This window comes from Coturnix japonica, chromosome Z (genome assembly GCF_054131305.1).
Source record: "Coturnix japonica strain WE chromosome Z, WE-NBRP24, whole genome shotgun sequence".
Lineage (NCBI taxonomy): Eukaryota > Metazoa > Chordata > Aves > Galliformes > Phasianidae > Coturnix > Coturnix japonica.
This window is the reverse complement of record NC_140702.1, coordinates 64,923,399-64,939,381: the sequence shown is the minus strand read 5'-3', so window position 1 is coordinate 64,939,381 and position 15,983 is coordinate 64,923,399. Positions and strand designations below refer to the sequence as shown.

Here is a 15,983-nt window from a genome sequence, read left to right as displayed (position 1 = left end):
AACTGGACAGAGTTGATAGCAAGGAACCAGCAAAAGACTGACTTCTCCAAATCCCCCAATCCCTATATATTTATATACTTTTACATATTTATATACATTTTTATACTTTTCTTATGTTTCAAGTCTCATTTAGTAAAAGTTGCATCTAATGGCTCATAAAGATAACAGTGAATCAGCAGATGTCCTCAAGAATCTTGAAAAATTATAGTTTTGAGCTGCCTGTTGTGGTTTAATCCAACAGGTGACTGAGTACCACACAGCTGTTCACTCATCCCCCCCCCCACTTCCCTGTGCAACAGGGGAGAGAACCTAGAAAAACCAAGTAGAACTAGTGGGTTGAGATAAACATATTTACTAAGATAGAGAAAGGGAGAAGGATAATGATTATGACAAATACACTCACACATACACTCACCATGCCCCTGGGGCTGGTGGTTCACACCTCCTTTGTGAAGCATGAAGCAGTAAGTTCCTGCAGCATCCTCAGGTGTTATGAGGCTGAACCTACAGTTGCATGGGTGGAGCTGGGTGATGAGGCATAAACTCATGGCGCTCTCCATACAAGCTGAAATGTCTAACAGAGATCCCTGTGCTCCTGGGCTGCAGGTCAAGGAACTGAATCTTGAGTATTGAATGAATTCAAAGGTGGGAGTGGAATAAATGTACTGTAAACAATTGCTCATGAAAACAAATACTTCCCACTACAGGCATGCCTACATCCATCTGCTATCAAGGAGCTAAAGTGCACCTGCTTGGTCCCAGGAAGTAAGATGCCATCTATCTCACAGCAAATAACTTAGCACCGTGATTCTGCTACATTTTCCCTCCCAATTTTAATGATCTTTTTCATGTTGGAATATGAAATATCAGAATACATGAATGATGAGGATACATCTGGAATAGTTAGACAAAAATCACAGGGGCTGGAAACAAAATACCAGAGACAACAGATGTAAGCAATGCCATTTATTGAAGCTTGAAACAAGTAATCATAGTCTGCTTTTTAAACACTGAAATGTTAGAGCAAGCAGTGAATGTGCCAAATACAGACCTTTTCTGAGCAACCTGCTAAAGCTGATGTGTCTCAGGCTAATATGATAATATAATGATATTATGCCTCAGCTCCTGATACTCAATTCAGTTTTGAGAATAGTGACCAGCTGGGTTCGGATCATAAATCCACCTTTACTTTAAAAAGAGATATGTCATAAGAAATTAATTTTCCTAAATGAATGAGAGAGATGACGAAATGCTGTTAGCATAAAGGAGACATTAGGCTGATAAGTGCAATGTAAAATATAGCAGTGGGCGCTGCTCTGTTAAAACAGTTCATGTCGTTATCACAGTCTTTTCCCTAAAGTTTTAAGCTGAACAGCAGCGATGACTGCGCTATGCCAGGTAGAAGGATTATTCCCATTGATGTTCATGATATAACTTACTTTCATTCATTTCAAATGAAGTAATAACTCCCTGAAAAAAAACTATGAGAACAGACACAATTTTAGTCCACACTAGCTGTAAGGAGCACTGGGAAGCCCAACCCAGCCCCAAGGCATCCTTCCTCCCACATGCATTATCGTCATGCAGCCAGCTCCCTTCTCATTAGCCCAGACTGGTGGTCCCTCTGCTGACCTCAAATACGTATTCCCTTTGACTACCAGTCAGTTTTGATTGGCCATCAGACAACTGCCTCAGATTTCACTGTGCATGCTCTACTCTCTACAATGCAACCTGAGGTCAAAGCCTGCTCAAATATGTCCTGAATCACAAGTGGGACACTTCCATCTCTTCACATAATTGAGTATTTCTGAGTCCTGTGCAATAAGAACCAACCTGATTTCTATTGTTCAGTGGGCCAGTTCAGGACCTCAGATGGACATAAGCACCCGTGATACTGAAAAAAGCAATATGTCTGGCATTGGCCAGCAACACCATGGATATGTATTGCTTAAGAGTATGTGCCCATAGGCTGTGCATGCACATGCACCACTGTAAGTCATCCCCCATATCTAAGAATACTAGCACCATGTTTTTTAACAGTGGATTTTAAGTTTTATCAGCACCTATAACTGGGGTTGTGTTGCCATCACAGAGATCGGTAAATCTAACCTTATCATGCTGCGTATACTAAATTCCCAGATACTTCAAGTGAAGAAGCGAGCCCATACCCAAAGGCCACAAACCCATGAAAAGGGACAATTAAACTTATGGTCTTCTTTGTTAGGTTAATACAACAAAGCCGGGCCTAGGTATTTTGATTAACTTTCATACAGGTCTGTATAGAAATAGGACTATTAGCTAGTCATAGCTCTGTAACCTCAGCAACCCTTCAATTCATGGCTATGTATCTCACTCTACATTGCATAAAATGTGATATTTCCCTGTATTACAACCTCAAATTGTCAAAGGTAGGGAGTAAATCTGAGATATCCAAAAGAATATGAAGGCTCAAGGTGTCCAACTTCTACTGGATTTCGAAGGAATCTAAATGCCAGACTCCAGCCACCTCTTTTGAAAATATCCAGATATGCTTCAGAGAGTCCAGTCTGGCCTCCCTAAAGGTGGTTCTGCCATTTTCTTCAATGGCAAAAAACTATTTAGCCAGTGCTCTCTTAATGCCCAATGTCCAGAATACTCTGGGTCTCAGGTTCCTAATCCCAAGTGTTACCTTTTGCTATTGAACACTGATTGAACTGAGGGGGAAATTTTTTTGTGAGTGAGTGTTAACAATAATGTGGATGTGATTTTATGCCCCTCAAGGAGCTACTGGGTTAAATGATACTTCCATCACAGATAAATAATTCACACTGACACTCAGTCTGTTCATGTGGTAGATGCAAAAAGCTTTGCTTTCATAGCACAAAGTAATGTTGCTTAAAACACATTTGGGAACTTAAAATGCCAGTTTTGGCAGGTTGTTTTAGGTTACAGCAAGACTTTTGCAGTAGGAGAAATCTGGCCAGGACAGCCTGTTTCTGAGGTATCCTTTAGATGCTCAGTCAAGTATTAAGTGAAAACTTTTTCTTTCAAAAACAACTTTTTTACTTTTTTTTTTTTGCTGCACACCAGAAATAACAAAACTCTGCTTTTAAATTTTAAGAACTGAAGTGCACAAACAATCAAGAGGAACACCTCCATTGCACCTCGGCTTTTAAAGTAAAATAAAAAAGAATATACAAAGAAAGTGAGCACGGGGGGATCTGGCCCACAGCACAAGTCTGTGGTGGCTGTCCCATCATCCGCCTCCACTGAGCACTCAGGTTAAGTGGTGCTGCTGTTTCAAGGTGGTTTTAGAAGAAAGATGGAAGAGAGCAAGAAAAAAAAAAAAAAAAAGAAGAAGAAGAAAAAAATTATTATAATTCCAAGCTTGTCTATAGCCTCTATGCACGCCTAAGTACTAACTGATGGCACACTGCAAATTATGTTACAGATTTTGGACTTCTAAGGATAAGAAATGGAAGCAGTAAATTCGGACTGATAACCCGAAGGAATGTGTTTTCCCAGTTGTGATCACAGATCTTCATTTATGTGGGACGGTTCAGAAAAACACATGAAGACATATAAAACATGTAAACAGAAGCCCTGTTGAAACTAACCAGCTAAAAAGCAGTTAGTTAGTGCTGAGCAGCCTGGCTGTTTTCTTGGTTCTGACGTGACTTCCTTCTAGATTTAGTATAATATTGTTGTTTGAGGCCCCGCTGATCCCAGTATCTTGCTTTGCTACGAATTCGGGGATGGCTACACGTGAAGCAGCACTGCAACTGTATTGATGGCACCAAGCACTTGCCAATGCCTCTCAGCCTCTGGCAGAAGTGAATCGACAGCTGGTCTTTGCTGCACGGGAAGCCTATGGTGGAGAAAATGAGAAGAATAATCTGTATTTTGCTGACAAATCATCTGCATGTCAAGAATCTTAAAAAGCTTTATGACAGCTTTTTCTTCCTTCATATCATTGGTTAACTTCGGCCTCATGAAAGTTTAGGACTACCAAATGAAAAGGTCCTAGCAAATTTCAAGTGGCCTTCTGCCTCAGAAAATAAAGCACTTTTTAATTAATGGTCAGCAACGGTTTACTTTTGCAGCAGACAGAGTTGGTTTATAGTTTTCACTTTACCATTTCTGTCTCTTAGAACAGCGAGATTCAGTAACAATGCTTTGTATGCCCATTATGCATTCTGTTCCTCTACAACTTTTTAGCGGAGTATTTAAGACAAACCCAAAGAGCTGCAGTGTGCTACAGAGCAAGGCAGGGCAGGCAGAAAGAGCATAAACAAGGCACATGCAACTACAGGTTCAATTTGACCCTTCTTTCTGCAACACCAAAATAAGCCAGGGACTGCTAACACCTGTAATATAGTACTGACAGCTCTGTGGAAGCTTTAGTAAACTGAGACATATCAGACTTGGTTGGGAATTAGAAATTCTGAGAAGCAATGGCTGAAGGAAAATTAAGGTTTGCAAAAGCAGAAAGGTGACGGATTAGCTGAATGCAGGGTTTTTTCAGCAAACTCCTCAGGACCAGAACTGGGGAAACACAATGAAACTAGTAGAATGTGGTTTACAACACAGGAGGACTTCTTCTCACAGCAGGCTGCAAACTTCTGGAACCCACTGCCAGAAGAGGTGGTAGGAGCAGACAGTATCAGAGTTTCAAAACGGGATTCAAAACAGAAGTGATATAAATTTAAACTAAAAGAATCAGGATAGGGTGCTTTTATTTGTCCTCCTATGTCAGCTGGGAATGCTGGAGGAAAAGCCAGGAAATAAGCTACAAAGGAGCACTCAGCTGTTGTAGTTTCCTTAAGTGGAACCTCCTGAAGTCATTCCTGGAGACAAAATATGGGGCTGTATGCACCGCTGGCCTGCCCACTTGAATATTTCCTATGCTTCATTGGCCTGTTTACAGAAGTAACTATTAACTAATCTGCATGGGTACTATTTATCTGAGTCTGCCTTTCCAAATATGAGTGGGACAAGAGATAAGCAGACCAGTTCAACCCTAGGGCAAAATGTGCTCAAGATCTTTGAACAGCAGAGGCAATCATATATCACCCTCAATCACATGCCATATCTGCATTGCCCTCAGGAGCCAATTTCTTGTCCCTTCATCAGACTGCACCCTTGCTAAAGACTTTTAAAGAGGGAACAATCCTCCTCCAAAAGGTCTATGAAGGCTAATCAGGCAGGCATTTGAGCTGCCACTGTGCTCACCCTTAGGGAACCTGTTGGATGCTGCAGTACACAGACTATGGATTTCCAAGTTTTTCTACACTTTCTATTTTGTCATAAACATAGATAAAGAACCCTGTTTGTAAACTTCCCCCTTCCACTCCCTTACTATCCTCCAGTTCTTCTTTTTCCAGACAATTACTGTCTGAGGGAGTTTTATTCTCTCTTCACTTTGAAGATATGAAGATACACATCCCACTCTCTGGGGCACTGAATTCAAAGTGCAAAGAGTCTGTGTTCACTGCTAGTTGGATTTTTCTTACCGCGTCTTTCTTACTTTGGTTGCCTGTACTCCCTGTTTAGAATTTGCAGAACCTAAAAGGTTGTCTGTCTGAAGAAATGTCATCAGTTTGGACTCACGTCACTTCCTTCTACAGGCCTTAAAAGCAGCCTATGAACTACTTAAAACCCACCAATGCAGGCAGACCTGTTCATTTAGTTGAGGCACTGTAAATTATGGATGCTTGCTCAGAGAGCCCCATCACAGCAACACAAGGCTAGAAGGACTGGAGAATACAGCATGATTCTGGCAAGGGTGTAGCTGAATAGTAACTAACCTGTAATTACTGAGCATGTAGCATTCACAGAAAGCTGAAAGATTGGGCCAGCTTTTCCAAGACCTTGGCACAAACACAGAGCTACTTGGAAGCTGCCTGCTGCCGGCACATTATCATACCTGTGCTTGTTCTGCACTCTTGCTGATTGCACTGCTGATGCTCTGTTGGCTTGGGCTTATCCACACACATACTGTCATCTTCTGTCTCGTGAGTTTCTACATTCCTGCACTTCACAGTTCTTTGCTGAATGCCTCCTCCACAGGAAACGGTGCACTGAAAAAAAGTCATTTTAATACATACAAAGTATTTCTAAGTGGGAGTTGTGCTATACATCAACATGTGAGCTGTAAGGAGATGGAAAGCTAAAAAAAAAAACATATGATCCAGAAGTAAGGGCAATAAATACTTTGTGTACTGCATTCTCTACCTATACGCCTATCTGTATGGCCAGATTTGTCAGGATATAATGGAAAAAGAAATTCAGCACCTTGGAACGTGCAACCAGGGTGACAGGAGTATTTCCTTCATAGGAGGATGACCTGTAATGGAAACACTACAGAGGCAGCAGTAACCCAAATTAGTATTGCAACTGACAATTGTTGTATCCTGTGTTATTTTTCACGACCTGTTTTAAACACGAATAATCCATGTAAACTATAATGCTAGGTCTAGAAATGTCTGAGCTTAAGATTTCAGAAAAGCTCAATGAGAAGCTTTCTCTTTGGTGACATTTATACTGTGGTTACCCTTACTTTCTAACAGCAAAACAACCATCACCCGCTTGTTCTGGTGACACGCAGATGACCATAACAGAACAATCCGAGAACACATTCCTCTGCTACTCTGAAAATTCACTTAATAATTCCTCATATATCCAAGAGCTTATGAGGATTCCAACAAATGTTTAATTCTTGCTCTCTTCAGATAAACAGTGGCCAGCAAGATAAACAGTTCAACAGATGTAGCTAATGCCAGCTAATGAAGTGCGAGAGATGAAGACAGGCTCATTCATTTTGTTGCAAATCACCCTGTTTGTAACATACACCTCTGTGCACAGGGCACAATATTATTGGTGTGAAACACAGAAAGAAATCTTGGTTACTAACATAGCAAATTTGTTTCATGTAAAAAACTTTTTTTTTTTTTTAGGTAAATTATAATATATGGGATTAATGGATCTGTAAAATTTTGGTATTCAGTTGCTTATTTTATACTTTTCCCAACTTCTTCACTTCCTTGTTTATCAGAATTGAAGCCATTACATCACACTGTTATCCCATCTGAAGGCTTTCTGTCAAAAATAACCCTCGTGAAATTTTCTGTATTAAATGATTCTCCAGTATTCACTTTGTGGCTTCTGGTTTTTGGTGTTGCTTCACTGTCCTCTTCTGCTGTGAGGAATACTTGTAATGTATGAACATGTTTATTAAGGAAACTGAAAGGGAAGATTTATTAGCTAAACCATTTATTGCAGATAGATGAAAGTTCTCCAAACAAATATACAACATCTTGATCAATGAGATTTCCAGAATCCAAAGGAGGGGGCAATATATCAAAATTAAAAATCTCTGCTTGCATGGACAATTCCAATATGCCAGAAAGTTTCTTTCAGAATATCATTCCCAGCTCATCCTTGCTCCAAGTTTTCAAACTCAAAAGCATTAAAGTGACTGGAAAGGCTCTGAAAGCACAGACAGATCAAACAGTCTAGCTGTACTTGGAAGGATTCAGCTAGGCTTGTATCAGGGATGATTCAGGTTTTCCTTGCTTTTAGAGAGCTTGTGACACAGGATGGTTTAGCAATAAAGATCATAGAATCATAGAACGGCCTGGGTTGAAAAGGACTACAGCGATCATCTGATTTCAACCCCCTTGCCATGGGCAGGGTTGCCAACCACCAGACCAGGCTGCCCAGAGCCACATCCAGCCTGGCTTTGAATGCCTCCAGGGATGGGGCATCCACAACCTCCCCGGGCAATGTGTTTCAATGCGTCACTGTCCTGTGTGAAAAACTTCCACCTAATATCTCATCTAAACCTCCCCTTCCTTAGTTTAAAACCATTCCCCCTTGTCCTATCACTATCAACCCATGTGAACAGACATTCCCCATCCCATTTATATGCTCCCTTCAAGTACTGGAAAGCCACAATGAGGTCTCCCCGTAACCTTCTCTTCTCCAAGCTAAACAAGCCCAGTTCCCTCAACCTTTCCTCATAGGAGAGGTGCTCCAGCCCTCTGATCATCTTAGTGGCCCGCTGGTCCCAAGACCGAGCCCTGAGGGACACCGCTCATGACCGGCCTCCACCTTGACACAGAACCATTGATCACAGCCCTATGGCTGCATCCAGCCAGCCAACTCAACTCCTTATCCATCAGTCAGTCCTTCAAATCCACACCTCTCCAAGTTAGTGAGAAGGATGTGGTGAGGGACCACATCAAAGGCTTTGCAGAAGTCCAGGCAGGTGACATCCATTGCTCTTCCCCCATCCAACAAAGTCATCACTCCATTATAGAAGGCCACCAGATTGGTCAGGCCAGACCTGCCCTTGTTGAAACCATGCTGGCTGCCTCAAATCACTTCTTAGTGTCATAAGTGCCTTAACAAAGCTTCTAGGGGGATCTGCTCCATCATCTTCCCAGGCGTAGAGGTGATGCTCACCAGCCTGTAGTTTCCCAGGCCATCTTTTCTTAAAGATGGGAGCAATATTTCCCTTTTTCCAGTCACTGGGGACTTCACCAGACAGCCATGATTTTTCAAATACAATGGAGAGCATCTCAACAACCACATCAATCATCTCTTTCTGAACCCACGGATGGATATCAACTGGACCCATCAACTTCTACATGTACATTTTCATGAGGACTCAGACTTGTTCCAAGTTACAGTGGGACAGAAACCACTCCCCACACCCTCACCTAGAGGCTCAGGGTCCTGGAAGCCTGACCACCCCTGAAGACTGAGGCAGAGCACTCACTGAGTACCTCAGCATTTTCTATGTCAGAGGAAGCCAGCTCCCCATTACCTTTCATCTGAGAAGGAACACTATCCTTGGCCTGTCTCTTCCTGCCCAGGTACCTGAAAAACCCCTTGTTATCTTTCACATCCCTCACCAAGTTCAGCTCCATCTGTGCCTTGGCTTTCCTAATCCAGTCTCTACACACATGGACAACAGCCCTGCATTAGTTTACAGAATAATATATTAATTTAGCAAAAGGAATTGATGTGTACTAGTTTTAAAATTTTCCAGATTAACTTTGTTAGGTATGCAGACAGTCTTGTTTTGCATGTTCCTTGTTGCAATTAAACTCTGAAGCCATAACAGACCACTTTTAATCTACACAGTATGCGCTCAGAGCTTCTTTGTATCCACCAGGTGAAAGGACTTTTTCTTGGGTTTCATACAAATTGTTCTGAATTGTGGTGTATCAAGACAAAAGCTTGCTTGTTATACCATAATAAGCAGTGGAAATACGCCAAACTGAGGAGAAATTGCTGAATGTTGGCCAAAGGTCACTGTGAAGAAGTTGAAGATGAAATAAAGGGGGTGAAGTAGGTGGTTGTACAGTCACACCGCACATGCCTGAAGGTACATTATCATAAATTAATGAATTCTTAGAAAATTAAGAATACATGTGCTGTTTTCTGGAAATGTATTGCAAATATCACATGAGCAAGGGAAGAATATTAATGGCAATTCATTCTTCATGAGAGAACTAAGAACAAACAGCCCCAAAACATGAATCACTTGAAAGAACTGAGGTGGGTGGGATATGAAATGTTTCTCAAGAGATCTCCCCCTGTAAATCCAGTTGTCCAGTTTTAGGGCCACAGAAATGATCCATGGAATGGAACACCTTTCCTACATAGAAGGCTGAAAGATTTGGGGTCTTCAGCTTGGGAAAGAGAAGGCTGCAAGGTGAGTTGACAGCAGCCTTTCAGTATCTAAAAGGTAGCTACAGGACAGACCCTTTAGCAGGGCCTGTGGTAACAAGGGGAAATGACTTAAATCTTAAAGAGGGTATATTTAGTTCAGATGTAAGGAAAAAATCTTTTACAGTGAGGGTGGTGAGGCACGGGAACAGGTACCTACTGTGGTTCATGCCCCATCCCTGGAGACTTTCAAGGTGAGGCTGGATAAGACTGTGGGCAACCTGATTGAACTGTGGTGTCCCAGGGAAGTTGGATTAGACCTTCAAGAGGAACCTTCCAACTCTAAGGATTCTAAGATTTTATGAAAATTTATTTTTACTGGTACCAATACTCGAGCACAAGTAGGTAATTTGTATGATCTCTCTCCTCTTTTTCACCTTAACAGCAGTCAAATCTTTAAATAACATCAACAATTAAAATATGACCAAATTTCACAGAATTACAGAATCAGAAGAGTTGGAAAGTACCTCTGGATATCATCTATTCCACCCTCTGCTAAAGCAGGCTCCCTGCAGTACATTACACATTGCTGATCACCACCACATGTCCTTGAACACAGTCAAAAGAGATGCACAAACCCATGAGGAGAGAGATAGAAAGGAATAAGAAACCTGAAAAAGGGCACAAAGACAGCAGTGTTCTTCAGTTAGAAATGTGTATCCACAGGTAACAAGAAGCAAGCTTGCATGCCACATCCCACAATCCAGCTATGAAGAGAAGCTCTGCACAGAGAGTTAATTTCACTGTATGTTTGGAAGTAGACAGGGAAGGAGCCATGGTCAGTACAAAGCTGTTCCCAACACATATTAATGGAAGTAACATAAGACAAGTGGCAACACAGAACTGCTCATGCAACACCACCAGCAACAGTAATTTCTCTAACAAAAATGAGATTGCAAGTCATGTGCCTGTAAGATTAAACTGCAATATTTATAGAAGACAGTACATGTTCATGAGATGAAACATCTCATTTTTACGAGGCAGTTAAGGACATTAAAATTCACTCAGTGCAAACAATATACTAGGTACAAAATGATAATAAAAAGTGTCATGCAAAGACAGTGACAAGTTTTTTAAGCACTTTTGTGTCCCTTTCCTGTTATTACTTATCAGCTGATATTTAATCTCTTCATTAGGTCTGCAACAGAGCCTGCTTGAAATACACAGAAGACCTGTAGCCTGATGTGAAATAAAGTGACAGGTATATTGTATCCCTATGGACAGAGGATTGGAGTTGACATTCAGGAAATGAACTTTTTGCATCCAATTCTACTCAGTATCCTCAACATGAAGACAACTGCCAGGGTTGAACAAGATTTTTTATAAAATATTTTAAGTAGCAAAACACCAGTTGGGCACAGTCATTTGGCTACTATTAACTCCTTGCTAACTTCTCTGATGACACAGGATGAGGTATCCCACTCAGTGCAAGCGGGATTTGTAAGGAAGCAAAATTCAAAAGCATCAAGTCCATATCACCACAAGTACAGCACTGGGCATTTTCTCTAGAGCTGCTTTTCGCAGGTGCAGACGTTCAAATGCAAAAAGAGTACATACTTTAGCTGGTATACATACGTGCCTGGCTGCCTGTTAAAATTTGTTGGTAAAATTTATATTACAAAGTGACTTCAAAATCAGGTTTTACTTGTGTTTGACCTCAGCACCTGTATCCAAAAATTCCAGCCCCAAAAAGTGTAAAGGCAAACTCAAGAAAGTTCTTAACATTAAAATAGCAGAAAAGGGGAAACATTTGAATGAATCCCATTTACTGATCCAGCAGGATAGTGAAACAAATTCACTTAATCTCCCAGGCCATCTGCTTCTTTGTTTCAGGGTACAGTAATTTACAACTCTAGCTGTGTATCACACGCAATCCTAGAAATGATTCTGGAAAGTCTTAATAATGTCTGTGATAATTTTTGCTCTAACCACACAGAAACACAGCAGAACCTCTAAGCAGTAACAGCTGTGTTGCTCTTTGTGCAGACGTTTACTTAGCAATGTAAATTGGCAGCTAATTGTTCACTGCCAAAGTTTCTTTTGAAGACTAATACCTCATTCCAAGGTTCCACTCGCCACTGCAAGCAAGGCTCCATATTACAGCTAGTAGTGATTTGTGGTTTATATCCAAGTAATTGGCAATGAAAAGGCCTGAGAAGTTGCTTCTCACGAACATCGATGCACTGAACATCTCGGGTCTTGAAACCTCCATTACAGTGGGCAGAGCACTGTAAACAAAAGCAGAAAGGATCACTTCTTCAAAAGATGTTAACAGAGAAGCCCTTCCAGTCTCTCCGGAGATTGCTCCCAGGCCTCATGCAACAGCACCAGCTTCTTACCCCATGCAAAGTCTCTTCTGCTACTTCAAGGATAGGAACAATACACATTCAATTATTCTGTCTTCATCTAGAATTAAAGCCAATTTTGCCTATGTCACTGAATAACCTCAGATCAGCTTTGATCTTTATGACCATGTTGCATTATAACAACCAATGCCATTCTCTTTTATTTAAGTAATTATTTCTGAATTGAACAAGGAAACTGAATACACTACTTCCCCTGAGAATTGAAGGGTAAGTGGGAGAGGAATCATGTCCTTTTTCACAAGTTTCTGGTCCTCTGAACAGAAACAATAGACAGAAGTCACTATGCAAGAAACTGAGAACAGAGCCCCAGAACATCTGTAAATTGTATTTGGTATTAAACGCAGACTGTAAGATCTAGTTTGAAGCATTTTTTCCTTTAGGGGAGGGGAAGAATTAGATATGAAGAATGAAACACAGATTTACTACGCCAGCAGTGGACTGCAGCCATCTTGCTCTGACAAACTGCCTTAAGATACATGGAACAAGAAATGAGAAAAACAATTTCAACTAGCAAAAGCAAGCAAACAAACAAACAAACATTTTAATATATCAAATTGTGGTTATGTCTACATAGTTCAACTGCTGAAAAGTACAGATGCTAACAGTTATCTGCTAAGAAAGGTCGTTTGTCTCAAACTACCCTCTTTATCTGTGCTCTAAAGCATTTGTTTCCCATAGCTTATCATTCAATCTGATTTAAGGCTACTTTCTGTGACATAACTGTCATCTACTTGCTGCAAAAGCAACAACATCTATAAAGAAAAACTGAAGGTGAAATACATCGTGCTTGAAGTAGGACCACACTATGTCTGTGCATCACTTAAAATCAATTTTGAAGATTTAAGTATGATCATTTAAGGCCTTGCCTGGACTTTCTACACAGGCACATATTTTATGTTCAAATCACTTCCATGTCAACAAAATCAATAATGTAATGCAGGCTTAGTAACTGTAAGTTTTTCTGCAAACCCCTCTCTGTACAAATCTGCCCTCCAGTCCAATGGCACCAACGCTGTCTGCAAATATGATAAAATAGCTTGAGAGACCTATCTTTTTTTCCTATTCTACACCAGCATTACCTCAAACAGAATTTTGTACTTCTTTTTTTCCTTCTTCTGAGCCTTAAAAAATAACCCACTTTTTGATGCTCCAGTTTTAAACAATGTGAAGACAAAACATAAACTTCTAGATGTCCTTCCAGAATTTCATCTCACATCTTTAAATGTGCACAAACACAATTACTTGGGTTCCACTTATTACCTTGGATATGCTTCTGTCTGTTGACCAGGACAGCATATGTAACTTGCACTACCTAAGACACTAGCCATAAAAGGCACTCTCCTCAGTATACTTTTCTTTGTTTTTTGTAATGTTATTTGTAAGTTCAGCAAATGGGGAATAGACTGTGTCATGTAAGAGAGGAATACGTACCAGTTGAAGTGAGCAGGAGAGTGCAAACTCCCTCTCCTGAAATCCCATCTTCTTAATAAAATTAGAACGTGCCTCTTGGGGAAGAGGTAAAAAAACTACTTGTAAACATGCATAGCTTTACCCACATTTGTTCACATAGCATGGACTCTGAGTCCTGTTTTAGATTTAGGTGTGAGATTCAATGAACATGACCCTAGCACAGGAAGAAGAAAATGCACAGCGGTTGTGATTCCACAAATAACTTAGTTAGGGAGTCAGCGCTGAATGGTCAACTGGGAATTATGTATGCATTCACTGAATAAATACTTGCTTTAAAAATGAAGTATTTAGAAATCTCTAGTCTTTGAAGTTAACAAGCTTACTGTTCACACGCAGCTCTCCGAATGAAGTTACCTTGCTCCAATTTCCTGTTTTCCAGCTAGCACATGGGCGGAGATAACATTTTCTGGCATGATCTGGCTTTTTTGTGTGCTGACAGTGAGATACGTTCTTGCTGCTGCATTCCACGTGTCTCCAGAATGCCCCCATTCCACAGGTGGTAGAGCACTGGCCAAAGTGAGAGGAAAGCCCAAAGGGCAAACTCAAGGTTAGTAAATCATTCTGGAAACAATTCATGTGCCTAAACTAGTACATTCAGAGCAATTTTAGCTGACCTGATTTGAGATGTTTGTACAGGTGCTCAAAAGAAGACTTCAAATTTACCTCAGCTGTACTTAAAATCTACCTAATTCTTATTTAAAAATACTTTGCAGTACTTTACCAATTCTGATTTATACTACTCACTGCTTTTCTTTGGCAATCTTCCGCTTTCTAAGACTTTATTAATCTATAGCAGATGTTCCACTGTTTTCTTCTCTGATATTTGGGGATCTAAAGCAGATTATCCTTGCTTCAAATTTCCAACACTTCTACTTCTCTAATTCTATGCAAATGATACATTTGGTAAATTGAGTACATGGTGCTGAAAATCTGAAATAAATTGCAAGATATACTTGGGAAAATCACACAAGAAAAGGATTTTTAAGAATTCAGAGTTGCTATGTGCTTCCAAAAATCTGGGAGGGTTTCAGCACCTGAGGTATGAGAACACTGATCATGCCAGCCAGGCTCCCAAGGCTGCCTGCTTTTCACCAAAAAGCCTTTACATCCTGAAGCAGGAAGAGATAAAATGTAACTAGAAATCCTCTTTTGCCTTTTTCCTCCCTTAAAATATGAGAGATAGTGAAGGATATGCATGGAGTCAAATACAGAACATGCCAATCAGCCTGTAGTTGGTATAAGAAAAACCCCAGATAATCTTGGATTAAGCCAGAAAAATAACAAAGAGAACAACTTCTACTGTGTGATTTACAGTAAATTTACTGGTATAAACATATCCAAGGAGCAAAGAAGTGCCAAAATACTGATAGTTACTATGAAATTTACTATCTGCATTACAGTAGCAGTAGAAAGAGAACACAGCCAGACAGTAATACATGTAGGTATGGCAACATTGAAATATCAAGGCCTTAAAGAGAAGGCATAAAAAAAGCAGGCACAAAGTTCTAGTAAGGACACATAAGCAGAAAAAATATATGCAAGAGGTCAGAAAATTGTAATGAAAATGAATTGAAAATAAGGAACAATAAGAAAAAGTTCCATCAAGTTGTATGGAGGAAATACAAGCCCTTTGTCCCATGTGAAGTATAACAGCTGACATTCAAACCATTGTAAGTGATATCTAGAGGTTGTCTTAACCAAGTAAGATGACTTAAAGCTCATTGCCCAGGACCATAGCAAGATGGAAGAAGTTAAATAAGCCAGGCTTCACTTAAAGTTAATTTTAACTAGAAGCCATTGCTTGCATCAGAATAGCAAGTGATTTCTAAAGCATTACAAAAGACTAAATCGAGATGGGTTGAGTACCTCAGATTAATTTCATTTGCTGCATGAAACTGAATGCATTGACCTTCTCACCTCAATAGTCATTCAAATGCTCACAAATATTCTTTAAAGTGTTGAGAATTATTAAATATATATATATATATATTGTGGAGGACTGGGAGGGCTACAGAGGATTGCAGAATAACATTTTTCAAACTGTCTTTGGGAAAAAGAAAAGACAGATCAGTGGACTGAAGAACACACAGCCTAACTTCATTTCACAAGATACAAAAGCAAGTATTAAACAATCAAGACCAAGATGGCATACAGCGATGAAGATGATAAAGCAATAATGCAGTCAACATGGAGCTATCGAGAAAAATTGGGGTATCTTGTTTAATGGTAAAAAAGCCAGTCAACATAATATGTTTTTTATATGATTGTTCTTTTAGCAAATGATGGAAATATATTTAAGAGAGATTATTACAAGACTGGTAGACGGCTAACTGAAAAACTGTAATAAAGTGATCCTCAATGATTTCAAGTCAAAATGAAAAGACATTTCAAACACAGCCTTGCAAGGCTCTGTCCAGGGCCCAGCTCTTT

The 15,983-nt window shown here is 40.1% G+C and overlaps 1 protein-coding gene across 1 annotated transcript in view; it reads right to left on the bottom strand.

The window, feature by feature from the left end:
* Window positions 1-951: 951 nt before the first annotated feature.
* ADAMTS12 (ADAM metallopeptidase with thrombospondin type 1 motif 12) overlaps window positions 952-15,983 on the bottom strand; it is a 149,048-nt gene continuing 134,016 nt past the window's right edge. Inside the window, exons 20-23 of the mRNA XM_015848413.3 lie at window positions 13,908-14,060; window positions 11,772-11,945; window positions 5,906-6,059; window positions 952-3,847 (exon numbers count right to left, since the gene is read on the bottom strand). Coding sequence (XP_015703899.2) covers window positions 3,615-3,847; window positions 5,906-6,059; window positions 11,772-11,945; window positions 13,908-14,060 — 714 coding nt within the window. The 3' untranslated portion in view covers window positions 952-3,614. The remainder of the gene's footprint in view (window positions 3,848-5,905; window positions 6,060-11,771; window positions 11,946-13,907; window positions 14,061-15,983) is intronic.